The following is a 17,601-nucleotide window of genomic DNA, read 5'->3' as shown; positions in this document are numbered from 1 at the left end:
GACAAACAAGAACATGTATTTCCTGGACACATTTTTTTGGACACGAGCAGAAAAGAGTTGTTGTTTCCTGCCTTGAGCGTGCCGATATTTTCATTGATGTCGTCCAGATCGGCCACCACCACCCGCTTGTTGTTCACCATGTTGTCAAGCATCGTCAGCCAATCGGTGAGCTCCGCCCACGACTTGTTAAACTGCGCAAGAGCCGCCGACTCGGGAGCGGCGCTTCCTGTCAGGCCTTCATCTGGAGTGCACAACATGTTTGTCAATGCATCATATATTCCGACGAATGTTGTACGTATACGAGACTTTTAAATCATCCTCACTGGCTCTTCTGGACGTCAGGAGCGCAGCTCTCTCCTTGTTCTGCCGCAACAACTCCATGATGATCATCCAGTCCTCTTTCATCTTCTCATACTTTAACTGTCAACACACGATCTAAATCATCGTCGAGAACACATCGATATGCTTCTCGACCTGGTAATGTAAGGTACAGCACACCAGTGTGCTTTTATGTCTAATATTGATGTTCAACACACACACACAAAAAAACACCATCTTATCAGAATTAAATCTCGCCTGAGCCTTTTTTTTTTTGGTTGTCTTGTGAGACACGTTGCTTGAGTGATGTGATTCACAAATACAGCTTATTATTATTATTAGGTTGTCTTGAGCGGTGGGCTCAAAAGGGAAGAAGGTCTCAAATTAATTAGGGATCAATTGCTTGATGTTGCCGCTCAGATGAAAGCAAAATATTACCTTGAGGGAGCATCGAAGTTCAGCACTTGAATACCGAACTTGTACCTAACATCTTCTATCCGCATTGTTAAGAGTTCTGCATTTATTAAAAGTTGGCAAGAAACAAACCAACAGGGAAAAGCTACAGTGATAAAAAGGTATCCTGCTTTCAAGACTTTTCCCCACAAATGGTTCGTGGAGCATTATCAGTAGGTATCATGTTGCAATAGATAAATGAAAATATATGAATTCTACTTTACTCTGCCTACCCTATATTTACTTGAGGTCAGTATACAAGAATAGTGTATTTTGTTTTTCCATTCCTCTTATAATGCGTTGAAAAAAAAAAAGGGAAATTAACCACCCCGTAGAACTAAACAAGTGTGTTTTACTTAATAATGAGCTAAAGTCACCAACCTGACAAGTACAGAAAACCAAGTCATATTTTAAGATATTAAGCCTTTTCTTACTTGTCAAATGAATGTGAATTCATATCAGACAGTCTTTACTTAAACCAAGAATTAATTACCTGCTAAGATTTCAGTTTAGTGTGTCTCATTAAAAAAAAAGAAAAAAGAAAACCTAGTCTTACCTTGTCATGGTGAGTCGACGGCAACTCTCTGAACAGTTGTCCAGATCGTGACAGAATAAACTCAACCTCTGGTTGTTTTGCATTAATCTCCTCGATCAACTGTGACAGAAAAGTTATGATGTTAGATTTTTACCCAACAAAGTGATTGTAAGTGAGGAAGATGTACTCTTGGTGGTGGCTCATCAGGGGTTTGCTCCAGTTTAGTCCTTGTTGTGGACAACCAAACTGATATGTCATTCATCTGACGCTGATGCGCCTCCAGTTCTCTCAGCAGGTCTTCCAGCTCCAGCTGTCGTTCAGGCAGAGCCTTGGACACCTAAATCACAATAAAATGTTAATTCTCAGCTAAATCCAAATCAATACCAGCTTCAAATAATGAGGAAAACATGTTTTGACTAATTCTAGTAGATTTTACTACACTAATGGTTTGAATGAACTTGTATTTAGGAAGTAGTTGACGATTTGTTATTTAAAAAAACCTACAACAAAACAAAAAAAAAGTCAAAACAAAAATGTAATCCATTAAAAAAACAACAACAAACAAAAAATTAAAATTATATGTTTTGCTTGAAGCAAATTTAGGGGAATGGATAAATAAGACATTTTTTATATATATATTTTTTTATTGAAGCAACTTTTTTTTATTTTAAAAATATTGTTTTATTTGAGACACTTTTGGATTGAACATATTTTTGTTTTATTGAACCAACTTTTTAAATTTGGAAATATTTTTAGGATGAAAACAAAACGTTATTTATTGAAAACATATTTTTTGATTCAGGCAACTTTTTATTGAAGCAACTTTTTTGAAAACTTATTAAATAATAAAGAACCACACTACCTTCCCAGAATGCATTGCAACAATTGAGGCCCAGGAATTGAATTAAATTGCATTAATTTCATTTTAATTGTTTGCTTACAACTATAGATATAGGATCATAAATAACGGAAATGTTTCAAGTCAATACGGACCTGAGCCCAGCGACCGTTGATGATCCTGATGTCTTTATGTCTGTCAGCAGGAAGTGCTATTTGTTTCTGTCTCAGGTTCAGATCCTCCACAGCAGCCTTCTTCACAGGAAGCACCTCAACACATCCCTGACACACATGAGACGGACACATTAGAAGATGATATAGCTCCTTAATTTAATAGAAAATCATTTAAGAGGCTTATTGTAGCTCTGGAGCCTTTTTGATGAAATTACAAACAAACGCAATATTAACATCCAGCACGAGGTTGTATTTCACAACACAACATTAATGCATCTAATTTAGAAAAATAATAAACAACTAATCTAATTAAACAGACACACGAGCACACGCAAATGCCATTCAGGGCCCTCCTTAAGAGTGAAGAACGGTTTCTCATTTGCAATACCAGAAATAAATTCAATCAAACACCCACACAGAGGAGCAGCAGCTGCTTTTCAATAAAATCACCGTACCTGGACTTTTCCCAAAGTGTCTCGGACGTGCTGAGGCTCGGCCGGCTGCAGAGGGATGGACAGGACGCCGTCCGCTTTGTCCAGCCAGGCCGTTATCGAGCTCATGTTCTCCTGCAGTTCTGCAGCCGTAGTCCGAGCTTCTGAAGACCTGCGGAAAAGCCAACGTAGAGCCAATCACGCTCGTAAATGGAACGACTATTTGACTGAATAAATGGTCTTGTACCTCCTCTTGCGCTCTTCAAGGCGCTGACAGGCGTTCGTCCAACGTGAGTTCAGCAAGTTGAGTTGTGTTCTGAGATTGGAGGCGTCGTTCGACGTACTCATCTGGGAGATTTCCTCTCCTGCGGAGTTGACTCGGCCCAACACAACTTCCTTAATCGGGATGGCTTCGGTCAAGTCCTACACAAAGAGACACAATTTATCTGTTATTCGTTGACTTCGCCGATGTAGCAACATAAATACATTTTAAACAGTCACATCATGTAGTGAAAAAATATCCCCCAAAAGTGCATTTAAGGTCCATGAGTATCTCAGCAGGTAAGCGGGTTCACTTCAGGTATCAGCCTGTGTTTGGAGGTAGCAGATGGTGAACGCACGCTGGCACCAGAGGAGCACGAGCTGATCATAGTAGTTCAGCCACACCGGACGCTGACGCAACACAGTCTCACAAGAGTTTAGAAAAGTCTCCCCAACTTCCTCATGACTCGTTCCCTTTGATATCTTTGACAAAGTTTCATCCCTGCTTAGCCGCCTGAAATGTGCATTGTTCCATTCTAGATTGCTCCTCAGTAATCCCTCAGAATCAATTTTAGAAATTGATTAAAAAGTGATTTGAACATTTTACCAGCATAATACTCTTATGTAAGTGCGGATTTTTCCCCCCACCACCAGGCAGGATCACATCTTCACTACATCAGTGTTGGATTGTGGATCTGCAAACTAGGGCCTGACGAAGCTTCATGAGGCAGTGTCATGTTGTTTAGAGGTCAGTAGGTGGCGCCATCAGATTAAAAAAGATGTGATGTTTCATTAGAACAATTTTTAAAAACTAGTAAAAACTAAAAAATTAAAATAGTGCGGAGACCGCCGTCTAGTGGGCTCTGAAAATAATGGAGCTTCATCAAACGATCAATACTGAAAACTCATTTAATTTTTAATAAATATTTAGATTCAATTTATATAATATATTGCAAAATGTAGGATCTACAATTCAGTATATACTTTTTCATCGCTGAGATCTCACAGGATTTCATTGTTCTTTTAGCTGTGGAAGAGGTAATGACTGCTGCCACCTAGTAGCCAGAAGTTGAATTGCAACACAAAAATTAACTGTGAATATTTTTATTTTTATTGTAACTAAAAACTAAAAAGCATCTTATTTTAGTTTAAACTTTAGTTTAAACTAAAATTATAGAAACCATACACTATGGTAAGAATAGCATAATAGTCCCCCAAAAAACATATTCATATTTTATTATTGCAAGTGGGCCGCAAAATCGTTTCCAAAATGGTATAATATTTTTGTGGGAGGGTGGATGTAATAATATAAAAATAAAAATACACATGATAATGTTTTAAATGTTAAAACTTGTTAAGTTTAAAAGAATATAAAACATTTTCAAATATTCTTTTCATTATATTGTTTTTCCTTTGAGTATTATACATGTGAGAAGGAAATCAGAACGCATTACAATGCCTTCGTATTTATGGGGTCGGAGGTGGGCATTAAATGTGGGCCCCGAGTTGGAAAAAGGTTGGGGACCACTGATCTATAGGGTATTGTGAAAAAAATATCCTGATATAGCGGTGCATCAATATTTTCCCTACTGAAAACACAACCCTGCATCAAGACAGCAATAAAATACGTAAATTAAACAATTTAAAATGTCGCATTTTAACCCTTATTATAACTGTCGCAAATGTAACTCAATAGAGTCTACTTAATTGAGCCTAATTTCTACCAGGAACATTAAAAAAAATCAAAAACAAAGAATACATGCAAGTTCTTTCAGTTGAATCCCTGAACTTGTGACATTTTGGCTTTTTTTGTTCCCTCTCTAAAAGTTTCTTTGGTCCTTTCACCCTTCAGAGGACATTCTTTGGCTACTTTTTCATCCTCAACGATTTGTCCAAAGGACCTCACAGTTTGTCAATACTCTCCTTTATGTGCAGAGGAGAAGGAGAAGAAGGAGGACACACAGATGGGGAGATAGCAGACGCTCATTAATTAAGAGAGTAGAAGAAAGGTTGTATGAAGTGTATAAACAAGAAGATATGTTGATATTTGCCTAAAAAATGTATAATATTAAAAATACACTTGGTGGTTAAAATTCAGAAAAAAAATGTTTCCTTTATGTTTTTCAAAAAAAAGTAAGTCTGACTTGTCTATGGCCAGTTTTTGAGAACACCAAAAGTTCCGGACACACAAGTGGAGCTTTTCTGGAAGCAGTTTTGTTTGTGTGTGTTACCCTGAGGTTCTGTCTGTGTGCTTCTGGCTCACTCTCTGCCAGTTTCAGAGAGCTCTCGGCGTCGCTCAGCCACTCGTCCACGGCCTTCTGATCCGCAACAAACCTCTGCCACTTGGCGTTGCAATCCTGCCAACGCCTTTATGCACACAAACGGGAAGTTAGTGATCATCCGTGCAATTTTCCTCACTCTCTCTCTCACTCTTGCTGCTTACTTCAGTCTGTCTTGGTGCAGCTTGTTGAGTTTGTCCCAGTTTGTTCTGAGGAGAGTTGCGGACTCTTGGATCCTCTGACCCTCCAAGGGACGAGCACTGGACACCATCTCGTCCTTCTGGCTCAAAGCTCTCTCCAAAGGTTCTCGCAGTTTGTCAATATTCTCCTTTACCTCCTTTTTCCAAGAGGGAAGAAAAGAACAGCAAGCTGAATAAAAGACATTAACTGCTTTTAAAAACACATGCATCGGCCGTGACTACTTGTTTTTGTGCTTTTGTCATTAACCACATTTGTATACAACGTTAAATGTTTTGCCTTTCTTTATCAATATTTTTGAGTATTCCATTTCCTGCAAATTACATTAGAATAACCCAAAAATATGTTTTTGTTTTCATACCTTTACCAAGACATTTTATTACACAATATCAACACATTTATTTATATAGAAATGTTTTGAATTTATTAAACAAATTCATCTTAAATTTACTTTTATTCATAAATAATAATGTAATTTTGTTCGTGTTATACACGCATTTATCAAGTCTTTCCATCGTATTATTGATCCCTTTTTTCTCAACTGTACGAAACGCTCTTGGTATAAATGCAGGATTGGAATTTTTATATTAAATAACCACGTTTAGTCAGTTCAGTTAAAAAAAGAATTGCAACAATTAACAAAAAGTAAGAGCAATATTGCTAATATATAAAGAAAGAACTAAAAAAACATTTGTAAAATTTTGAAACGAATGCAAAAAGAAGTTAAGTACGATGACTTTGAAAACTTTCTCATATTAGTGAAAGTAGTTTGTCACCAGAGCTTGTTTACAGCTTCATGGTATCATTGTATAAGCATCGCTCGTGACATTCAGGACTCAAACGCGGAGCAGTTCTGACCTTCAGGCAGTTCTCCTGCTGAGGCAGGTTATAATATGCTGCAGGCCAGTATTCAGGAGAGTTTAACTTGAAGTCTGTCTCCGACACTGAGCGCAGCAGCGCCTGCAGCTCGGTGAGATATTCCTGGACACACACACACAGCGAGAGAAGAAAAGAGTGGGAGAGGCAAAGGTGAAGGCAACACAACACAAAGCAGAGTCACATAAACGCTCAGGATAAATCACCACAGAGGAAGTTCTTCACTACTTTAATCTCCATTAATTGTATTTTGTGATCATATCAAAGGAGGGTCAATAATTCCCCTTTTTAATTTTTCTTTAATACAAAACACAATACAGAAACTACATTCTCTATTATTTAAAGTATTTAATCGTGCTACTCTACATGACTGACAACAAAACAAATGTGCTTGTTCTATTGAATAATAGCAAGCAGTAGCATTAGCAAGGGAAGGAGGAGAATAAGATGAAAGGGAAGCAATTCTCAAATGAGCATTAAATCCAGATGTGAGGCATAAACACCTCTAAACTGTGTTTAAAAACTTTACTAGTACAATTAGTTAATTTTGAGTTGTTTCCCCTTCACTCATGATGTTAACTGTTGATTTCTAGACGGAATACACAACTTGAGTGTCACAAACGTTTATTAAAGTTGATATTTTAGTCACACTTTTTACACACAAATGATGTGGATGCGATTATTGAATAAAATAACTCCTATAAGTAGGTCCCATAGTGAGTTTGTTTTCTTGTCATAGTTATATCAAATTATGTTATTTTTACGTTTTTATTTTATATATTTTTTCAAACTTGATTAAAGTACATGTCTATTTATAGTAATAATTATATATAGTATATAATAGAAGAAATATTAAATATATAAAATAATCTTTAATTATATTAAAGGGAAAGTTATTCGAAGTTATCAGGATCAAATTAGAAGAAAAACATGTAAATATATGTATCTCTCATATAATCTATATATTCTTTTTATAATAAACTGAATATTTCTGAAGATTATCATGTCTGAATTTTGGGATGCTGGCTGGTAGTCTCTCATTTATGAGCAGGGTGTTAGAAATAAATCTCTAGTTTAACTACAAGTGCTCAAAAGCTGTTGAGCAAAGCGCTTTAGTGCCTCTTCAGACGGCAATGCTTTGCAGACAAAGCACAAGAGTGTTAAGTTACGGGCTCTCGGGGGAAATAAAGATGAAAATGGCACTAATTATGTTTCTGGGAGGACCTCCATTACTGGACTCACAATCTTCATGGATGGACACTCAGATGTGCACTTTTTGTCCGAGATCAACAGTTTCTGTTGGCATCATTAGGGGCTTGATGACAAGATACATACATCATCGGTGATTGGCAGGTCGGGGAACTGTCAGGGGTCATGCATGTGGTCACAGAGGTGAAGACCGAGAGGGACCAATGAGATTTGAATGTAATGATGCGTAACATGTGTATAAATTTAATGAAGGTGCAACAAAAACGAAAAAAGCAAGGAGACCATCAGTCTTAATAATGGTCTAAATTCTGTGGCATGCACTTAAAATAAAGGCTGGAATTCAGTTATTTTATTTAAAGTTTTACTAGTTTCATTATATACAAACTAAGAAAGTAAGTTGCACATAAACAAGTTTCATCTTTATTTATGAAAGATAATATTAAAGTGAATTATCAGATAGGGATTCCTTGAATGGAATTATTTAACTTACTTTTGAAATATGCAAATAATAATTTTTATTACATTTTAATATTTACATTTTTAAAAAGTATATATATTTTTTGACAGGTTAACCAATATTAGAGATCTTACCATACACATAGGACAATTAGTTACAAATGACAGCCCATTATTCAGAGATAACTAAAAAGGTAAGATATTTTAATGCATTACAATGTATTTATTTTTTCCATAAAAAAGTATAAAATATTAATATCCCCTATGACACACAATAAATTATAATCTGATCTAATCTATTCTTTGTGTAGTCCTATTTTCTTTCATTAATACATTTTAATGTACTGTAATTTGGGGATTAATATTACCACAAGGGCAAAATACACTGATGAAAGAATACAAAAGTATAAAAAGTATATAAATTACAAGATTATTACTCTTAATTGTTACTGTAAATTTAGCAAACATCTCTTATGCTAACTATTGGAAGCTAAACAATTTGTGTTCAGTTTAATTATTATCTATTATTATTAGTTTGATGGACTTATTTTATCAATTCCAAGCCAGGAAATAGTTGCTAAATATTTTCACCCTGTTCCAACTCTACGAGAAAGCACTTGCACACTGCACTATCACGTCTAGTTAGTATCTGTTAGTGGTTGCATATTCGTGCCTACAGAAACTCACACATTGTCTTTTGAAGGGCATGAACTTGCCCTCCACCTCAACCCAGCGTGTGTTGAGCTGGAGTTGACGGGGCTCCACTAGATTGGCGGCTCCAGCTTCTGAGAGCTGATTGGCTAAACCCTGCATCTCCTTAAGCTCTTCCTTCTTCTTGTCGAACTCTGAGCCAATTTCCTATTGGATGAAATGAACCGGGAGGTCACTTCCTACAGCGTTGGCTCATGATTGAAGCACAGAGAAGCATGTTGATGTGGCATAAACACGTAGAAACACTGGAAGAATGAATTAACATTTACAGACAAGTATGGTGTTTGTTAGTCCTAACATTGTGTCATATTCATAAGTGCTGTCAGGGAGAAAGAAAATAAGAATAAAAAAAAGTCCTGATACACACTGACGTTAATTATCAAAGAGAACAGCAGCTTGATTTTCACTTTATTAAGAAAGAGTACAGCATGGATGGCCTGACGTCAGGAATGGAGAAAGAAAGAACAGCATGCAGGAATGAAATAAAGAGACTGAAGTTCAGCGTGTCTGGTGAGTCACACACATTACGTCCACAGTTAGCGAAATGTCATAGTGATCATCTGAAAGCGAAAGACACACAGAGAGAGTCAAGAAATGATTCAACAAAGTAGCTTTTCCATGTAAACAATTGCCAGTATGGAGATTGAAACCTCAAGGTACGTCTTGTAACCGTGAATGCAGAATGTAACCCTGGCAACAACTAATCTCACCCACTTCACTAACCCTTCAATACCATAGATAAGTAACCAGGACTGGAGAAATCAATACAAAAATCAATACAATTTGTTAAGTTAGCTATTAATCTAATCCTAAATATTGGTAAACTAGCTCGTCAAATGTTTTTTTTTCGCATATGCTATTAAACGTATTGAGATTCAAAAGTCGTTGCCCGATAAAAATGCCAGCAGACACTGAGCCAGAGACATACAAGACAATGGCACACATGGGAAAAAATGTCAAGGACGATCGATCACCCTGAAGAATGAGGTTGAAAAAAAAAGAGAAAAACAATTCAGGTAATGTTGATGAAGAGGAATATAAGAGAAAAGACCGGAATGTGTCCAAGTACATATAGAAAACAGACAGGTGACAAAAAGGGAATAGTTGTGAGTGTATGTTTTGTGTTTGTGTGTCGTCACCTTGACCCGCTCTCCCTCCGGGGGGTCAGGCAGCTGGTCGACGCTGCGCTGGATGTCGTCGAGCCAGGCCAGCAGGTCGTGAGACCTCCTCCGGTACTGGTACCACTGAGGGGCGATGGCCAGGGCCTTCCTGTTCCTCAAGACACGCAGGTCCTGAACAAACATATGAATAGCATTAACTAAATGTTTTCTTAATTTTTTTTGTAAACAATTTGGCTCATTCTTCAGCTAATTTAGCAGTGAGCTTAGTTGCTGCTGTGCTCATTAGAAGATCACAGTTCGATTTTAACAAGCCCTCTGGATTTTTATTCTGGTAGGTAAAAAAATCTTGATTAAAATAATACAAAATATATACTCAAAATATTATTTGTTATTTTATTAAATAGCATGCATGTTTTCTTCTTCTTCTTTTTTAATGGAGGATTATTATATAATATACAATAATTATAAATATATAAAAAGCAGAAATATTTCTGTATTATTATTTAATTACACATTGGTTAATAACAGTAAGAAAAAAAATAGTAGAAGAAATGTGATTTTGATTTTTTTAACCCTTGTTTTACCTCTGGGTCAAGATGACCCGGTGGCCCGAAAACAAAAGTGTTTGAGTTATCCCTAGAGATTACACAAGGGTTAATATAAATAATGTTTCTTATTTTAATTGTTTTGATTTAGGGGGGTCCCTTTTTCCTTTTCCCCAGTTTCCATTAATTATATTTCATTTTTTTTTATTATTATTAATACTGCTCCTTTTTTATGGTTGGCTTTTCCTTCTCCTTTTATATTTTATTAATTCAATTCAATTAACAACTGAACAAGAAAAACATGCATGGATAATTTTTAAGCTGAATTATGCTTATGTGCAATGACATTTTTAAAATGATATGGAAAAAAAATCGAAATAAATTAAATTTTTATTTGTTCAGGCTTTTCCTTGAGTTTCTGGAACTCCTGTGTTGTTCTCAGAGTTATCTTTACCATTTAAGTATATATTTTATTGAGTATTGTTTTGATTGTTTAAGCGCTTTGTGACCCTGGTCTGGAAAAGCACTCTATAAATATAAATTACTTACTTACAAAGAAAGGTAGTAATAAAACTGCTAAATTATGTAACGATTGTCTCAATAATCATTTGATATTTTCTGGTGACTTGACCTGTAAAACTGATACATTACATGAAACCGTGGTCATATATAATGAGTATAATATATAATAATGAGTATATATATATATATTTATATAAAATTGTTCAGGATACTGGATAAAGGAATGTATAGATTTTTACTTTTCTTTTGCTGTCAAATCATTTTCCATTTTTAGAATAGTTCTCATATGGTTTATATTACAATGAATTGTGTATAAAATAAAAAATAAATGGATTTTGTATTTACAATAAATATTACATGAAACCGTGGTCATATATAATGAGTTACCTTGACAGTGGTGTACTTGCTGTTGAGCTGGTTTTGTTTAAGTCTTATCTCCTCCCTCTTGTCCTTATCCTTCGTTCTCTTCTGAAGATTCTCTCCTCTCGTCAACAGCTCATTCACGGCAACTTCCTCAACATTCTGCACAACACCGGGACATTGTTGATCAGGTTACGCAAGAGAAAGCCGGAGCGGCTCTAATTAAAAAATTGTGTTGTTTGAAACCTTGTCCTCCTGGAAGTCCTCCTCCTTCAGGTTCTCCCCCTGTTTCACCTCATCCTCCAGCAGATTCAGCCAAATCTGCGCCTCGCTGTGGTACTGATCCAGCTCCTTGGCAGTCGCCGCCGTCTGTCACGAAAGAGTCCGTAGAACCCCGGGCGAAGGCGGGCGGAGAAAGCGAGATCATTAGCATCACAGGGAACATTAATTTAATCAGAGGTTTGCGGTGGATTGAAGCATCATTTAAGGTGAAGTCACTGCAAAATGCCGCCGGTTTTTAGTGAGGAGTTGAGAGGAAAGTTGAAGTCAGAGTGAGAAACGTGATTAGTCAGACCCTGAACTAAATTTAGGGTGACTTCTGAATGTACTTTGAGGCGAAGTGAGTGGAAAGAAGGACAGCTAATTTAAAGAGACAGTCTGACGCAGATAAGAAGACACGGAAATGCCAACATGACAATGTTAATAATTTGTCAAAGATTAGGATTTATTTTTGACATGCAAGTAAGAATAAGTCCCACCAGTCCAGAGGAGATGCGCTGCGAGATGACGTCAAATCTCCGGTTCAGGCGCTCCACCTTTGGTCCCACCTGAGCCTGGCAGTTCTCCCCACGGGTGGTCATGAGCTCCTGGGCCAAAGCCTTGACCTCATCCATCTTCCCCTTCTTCAACTCCAGCTCAGCACGTAGCACCTGTAGAACACAAGCACATGTTAGAAACTTAAAGCAGAAACTATTAAAATGGTGACTTTAGATCTGGAAACACATATAGACCACTGCTAATAATCATTGACTAGGGTTATTTAAAGTATAGATTATCGTGATGGATTGGCTTTTTGTTATCTTAAAAAACTTTACAAATTTTAGCAAGTAAAAAGTTAGCATTGTGATATATTTTAAAAAGTAGCCGTTGAATCAAAAAACAATTATATAGTATTTATGAGGTTGTAACTATAGACGAATAACACAAATTAACAATTAATAAAAACAATGTATTACCTATTGACTCGTAATAATCATAATAAAGGTTGTTAGGAGTGTAGAATATAGCCATGCTAAACAAGATGCTAATAATAAATAAATGGCTTACTGTTTTTCAACACATAAGTAATTCATCAATGCTTATACGTGTACTATAATAATAAAGTAGTGTTATTAAAACAACAAAAAAAGTCCATTATTTTTGTAATTTTGCTATGAAAATATATATTAAATTGACGTATTAGCTTTTTTGTTTGCTAAATTGTTTGCTAACTATTTTGCTAGCTCGATGTTCAACTGTATTTTAAAAAGAAGCCACTGTATCAAATACACATTATATTACAGTATATTGAATGGTATATTCTAATGCCACTATACACAAAAATATATTAATCATTAATAAAGCAATGTATTCCTATTTAGTAGATCCATGGATTGTATTATTGCTTGCTAAATAGTTTGCTAGCTTTTTAACTTTTGGTTCTTATACATTTTAATAGTGTATGCTCCACCAAATACCCATTATTAATATAGTCTATATATATAGATAAATCAATGTGTTCTCTTAGCAATAGCTTGGCAACATTAGCAACATGTGCAGCACAAAGAGTAGCTTAAATGAATTACCTTCAGTGTACCGTCATTCGGACCCTGGTTGTCCATCTCATCCATCTTCTTTTCCGCTCCGCTTATCCATCCGTTCACATCCTCTATCTGTCCATCCAACTTCTGCATCTGCTGCTGGTAGTCCTGCAGGAGCATCATGTTCAGACGAGTTATTTTTAGAATAATCAGGATAATATTAGAGCCGATGACAGAAGCGTCACTGATGTTGTTGTTTTTTTTTTTTGTTTTTTTTACTGTCTTGTGAATCGCATACCAGGAGCAAGTTGAGCCACTCCTCCGCCCTGGACGTGACTGCGATCCAGTTGCAGTGCAGCAGGCTGACTTTGTCGTCCACTATCCCGCCGTGACCTCTCAGCACGACCTTTAGGGCGGCGGCCAGTTCCACCACCGACTGGAGCTGAGGCTGCCGTCTCTCCGTCTCCGCGTGGACGGACTGTGAATCGGATCAACGAGGTCAGAGAAATATGACGTTATGATCATTACCTCCGACACGTGACTCGTGTTTTCCATCTTACCTTGGCCCAGGTCACCTCCGCCTCGAGGTCACTGGGCATGCCATCCACGGCGGAGCGCCTGGTGAGCTCGGCGTCGGTGGCGGCCAACCACTCCGTCAGACCGTTCAACTCTTTCCGAAGCTTTCTTGACAACTTTAAACTCTTTTCCAGCTCCGACTTGCTCTCCGTGATCTGGGCGCACAAAGCACGACTTGATGAAAATAAATGTGTGAGAAAATACCGCTACAGCTATATATATATATATATATACATATACATATATATATATATATATATATATATATATACATATACATATACATATATATATATATGCATATACATATACATATATATATATATATACATATACATATATATATATATACATATACATATACATATACATATACATATATATATACATATACATATACATATATATATATATATATACATATACATATACATATATATACGTATATATATACATATATATATATACGTATATATATATATATATATTTATATATATTGCCTCAATAATCATTTGATATTTACTGGTGACTTGACCTGTAAAACTGATACATTACATGGAACCGTGGTCATATATAATGAGTATAATATATAATAATGAGTATATATATATATAAAATTGTTCAGGATACTGGATAAAGGAATGTATAGATTTTTACTTTTCTTTTGCTGTCAAGTCATATTCCAATTTTAAAATAGTTCTCATATGGTTTATATTACAATGAATTGTGTATAAAATAAAAAATAAATGGATTTTGTATTTACAATAAATATGCAAATATTCACGTATATATATATATATTATCACATTTTGTTCATTTCTGTGTTGCAATTAAACTTTCGGCCGCTAGATGGCAGCAGTCACTACGTCCTGCACAGCTAAATGAACAATGAAATCCCGGCAAAATCTGAGGACGAGAGGATACAATCGAGATCAGCATTTTTAAAAGCTGATTTTTTGACATGTTTTGGATTCAAAACAAATGAAAACAGTTACGAATTTGTCAAGAGATACTGATACCTTCAACTCAATACTGGTTTCTTGAATTATCCTTTTTTTCGATACCATTTTTATAATCATTTATTATAACAGAAAAAAGAAAACAACATTGAACATAACAAATATTGAGTTTGTACCTTATTAGTACATATTCTTCAAAAAAATACAAATATAGATCATATAGATCATTTTTTTCCTATCACTTTGCAATACAGTATATCGCAATATATCGTATCGTTGTCCCTGTGTCATGATTCATGATACGTAAAACATGGCCAGATTGTGGCCAATACACACCTGAGCCCCCAACTGGTTGTAGAGCAGCTTCAGGGCAGTCACTCTGTCGTCCAGGTCTTTGGGCTGCTCCGTCTGCTGCTTCTGCACAACCTGTCGACCTGTCTTGATCACCGTCTCCACCTCGCCTTTCACTTCACTCAGCACCTTGTACAACTTCTGTAGAGACAGACACAGAAGAAGAACGGTGGAGGATCAGAAGATGATTCACGTCGACCCGCGACCACCGCCGGGTCACCCACCATGCACTGCTCCAGCTGAGACTGCACCACGTCCTGCTCCACGCTGCGCATGTCCAGCACGGCGGCTTGACCTTTGACACTGGCCAACACGCGCTCACACTCCGCCAGTCGCGCGTCGAAGTTCGCCGGCTTTTGGAAGAGCCTGAACTTCGTCAGCACGTCGGCTAATAATTTCTGTCATGATGACAAAAAAGAAAAGTTGAATTAGTTTGCTCGGAAAAGTGAAATGATCTCCAAGATAAAAAAGAAAAACCTGGGTGACATCGATTTGTCCCATCATGCTTTGGGATGACTCTTTCCCCTCGTTTTTCTTCCTCATCTCCTCCAGAGACACATCATGTCCACTCAGCTCCGTCTGGATTTTCTGTCACATAACAAAACATTTTTTGGGGATTTTATTGAAGCAACACATGTTGTACCTTCCTCTCCTGACCACAAGAGAGCAGTAAACATTAAGGAAAAGACACCTGAAACTTTTTTATCACCATCAATACACACATAAAGAGACTCTTTTTTAAAAATAAATCATGTATTCTCTCTGCTCAGTACCTGAGCCTCCTGTGGCAGCTGCAGGGCGTCCTTGTGGTCAGCCAGGTAGGTGGTGAGATGACGGTCAGTGTTAAGCAAAGAATCCTGGATGTCTCTCAGAGTCTTGTCGTTGTCTTTGGCCCACTGGACGCTCTTCACCAGCTCCTTCTGCCGGAGGGCCGCCTGAGAAAGAGAGGAAAAAAACAACATTTTAATCAGATTTAATCTTGCAAATTATGCATATAAAGTCCTGGATTCAAAACATCAGCTCAATAAAACTAAAATCGAATTATTGATGCCTAATAAATTCAAAATAAACATGTTCTTATTTGCTATTAAAGTTCAGAAGTATTGAAAAGAGTTTGTAATACAAGTCTACACGGAAAAAAATAGCAGAAAAATAGCAACAAAAACTAAAATCCATCCTAGTTGTACCGTCTTGAGGGACGGACTCCAGGGTTTCTCCCTCATGTCGCCTCCGTTTGACCTCACACGCCGAGCAAGAAACACGACATCTTCCTCGATTGCCGTCGTCAAGGGAAGTGCGGACACTTGGCAAGTGCTGAAGTGTTTCTGTTCTGGCCAGGCGATTACCTGGACTGTGTCGTCAACCCGCCAATTACATCACAAGGAGCGTTGGTTGGTGTGTGTGTGTGTGTGTGTTGTGAGCAGTGAGAGTGCATATGTGATTACACAGAGCATGTTAATCCCATACAAAAGGGATAATGACTCCAAGTTTAGCCCTGAGCCGGGAGACGCCTCGTCTCTTACACTTCTCAGATGTTATGGTTGGACCGTTCGAAGCTTTCTTATTCTTGCCACTCGCATCTCAGTTTATAAAGTATAAAAAGGAGTACTTGAGTGAGATTAAATATTAAGACAAACATTGATAACAGTCCCGCCCGCGGCAGTGTGCTTCATTTCCACGGCAATTGTCGCCTCATGAATACACATTTTCATTAAAAACACTCAATTTCCCGCCATTATTACTTATTTCCCTCACACATGCGTGCGTGCAGTGATTGTGAACAAGAGAGACGGAGAGCTGCTGTTTGCTTAACTGCCTCATGTTGGATGTGCCATCGGGCAAACCCTCGTTCCTCAGCGGCTCACTTCTTATTGCTTTTCTGCAGTTACAAGAAATTAAAATGGCAAACACGTTTTTTTGTGGGTTTTTTTGGGCTGTGGAGAGGTGCAAAGGGAGATTGGAAACAACATTGTTTCAAACATTGCACTAGTTATTTATTTTATTTATCTTTATCTCCTTTGTCGTTGGGACATTAATATAATGAGATTATATTTCACTGTCTTGGCATTTACGTGTACATCGGCTCCATCTGACGCTGCTGACATTAAGCTGTCTCACACCTGTGTCGTTTTTTTTGTTGACGGAATAGAATAGATAAGACCTGTTCTTTGATCATGCTCAACTTGTGAATGATATTCGAGTTTATGATTGATTATATTAGTTGTTATGCTGTTGTCGTCAGCCAGATAAACAGGATGAAAGCAGCGCCACTATCATAAGAAGAACCCTCGTTGAAATACTCAAATCTAATTGGTATTCCTGGAAGATTTGGTGGAATTTACTCAATTATCACATTGTTATGTAAAACACTACTGGAAATGAGGATGAAATAATCAGTGTTTTGGGAAGTAATTGGTGGTTCTGGACCAAAACAAAGAACAATTTCAGACAAAGGATCATCCCTCAATGTCTATTTTTCAAAAGATACCAGTTTTAATATCACTTAATAAAATAAATATACACATATTCTTTAGTGAGGATGGGTAACCTTGAACATTGCTCAGCGTTTAAGGTAAGGTAAGGAAGGTAAAACTTTATTGATCCCTCAGGAGGTCTCCTTCGTTTGTAG

General features: G+C 37.0%; 1 protein-coding gene across 3 annotated transcripts in view; it reads right to left on the bottom strand.

Moving 5' to 3' along the window:
* dmd (dystrophin) overlaps nucleotides 1-17,601 on the bottom strand; it is a 235,127-nt gene that overhangs the window by 60,132 nt on the left and 157,394 nt on the right. For all 3 annotated transcript variants that reach the window (XM_087791572.1, XM_087791573.1, XM_087791574.1), the window contains 22 exons: nucleotides 15,746-15,907; nucleotides 15,450-15,560; nucleotides 15,197-15,370; nucleotides 14,958-15,113; nucleotides 13,646-13,816; nucleotides 13,384-13,563; nucleotides 13,131-13,253; nucleotides 12,045-12,215; nucleotides 11,533-11,655; nucleotides 11,314-11,448; nucleotides 9,878-10,030; nucleotides 8,715-8,885; nucleotides 6,345-6,467; nucleotides 5,453-5,625; nucleotides 5,241-5,376; nucleotides 2,996-3,171; nucleotides 2,773-2,920; nucleotides 2,300-2,425; nucleotides 1,494-1,643; nucleotides 1,328-1,426; nucleotides 324-420; nucleotides 72-241 (listed from right to left, as the gene is read on the bottom strand). In XM_087791572.1, the coding sequence (XP_087647698.1) occupies nucleotides 72-241; nucleotides 324-420; nucleotides 1,328-1,426; nucleotides 1,494-1,643; nucleotides 2,300-2,425; nucleotides 2,773-2,920; nucleotides 2,996-3,171; nucleotides 5,241-5,376; nucleotides 5,453-5,625; nucleotides 6,345-6,467; nucleotides 8,715-8,885; nucleotides 9,878-10,030; nucleotides 11,314-11,448; nucleotides 11,533-11,655; nucleotides 12,045-12,215; nucleotides 13,131-13,253; nucleotides 13,384-13,563; nucleotides 13,646-13,816; nucleotides 14,958-15,113; nucleotides 15,197-15,370; nucleotides 15,450-15,560; nucleotides 15,746-15,907 (3,228 nt within the window). The remainder of the gene's footprint in view (nucleotides 1-71; nucleotides 242-323; nucleotides 421-1,327; nucleotides 1,427-1,493; nucleotides 1,644-2,299; nucleotides 2,426-2,772; nucleotides 2,921-2,995; nucleotides 3,172-5,240; nucleotides 5,377-5,452; nucleotides 5,626-6,344; nucleotides 6,468-8,714; nucleotides 8,886-9,877; nucleotides 10,031-11,313; nucleotides 11,449-11,532; nucleotides 11,656-12,044; nucleotides 12,216-13,130; nucleotides 13,254-13,383; nucleotides 13,564-13,645; nucleotides 13,817-14,957; nucleotides 15,114-15,196; nucleotides 15,371-15,449; nucleotides 15,561-15,745; nucleotides 15,908-17,601) is intronic.

Source organism: Callionymus lyra, chromosome 5 (genome assembly GCF_982586985.1).
Source record: "Callionymus lyra chromosome 5, fCalLyr1.hap1.1, whole genome shotgun sequence".
Lineage (NCBI taxonomy): Eukaryota > Metazoa > Chordata > Actinopteri > Syngnathiformes > Callionymidae > Callionymus > Callionymus lyra.
The sequence above is the reverse complement of the archived record's forward strand: the minus strand, read 5'-3'. Positions and strand labels throughout refer to the sequence as shown.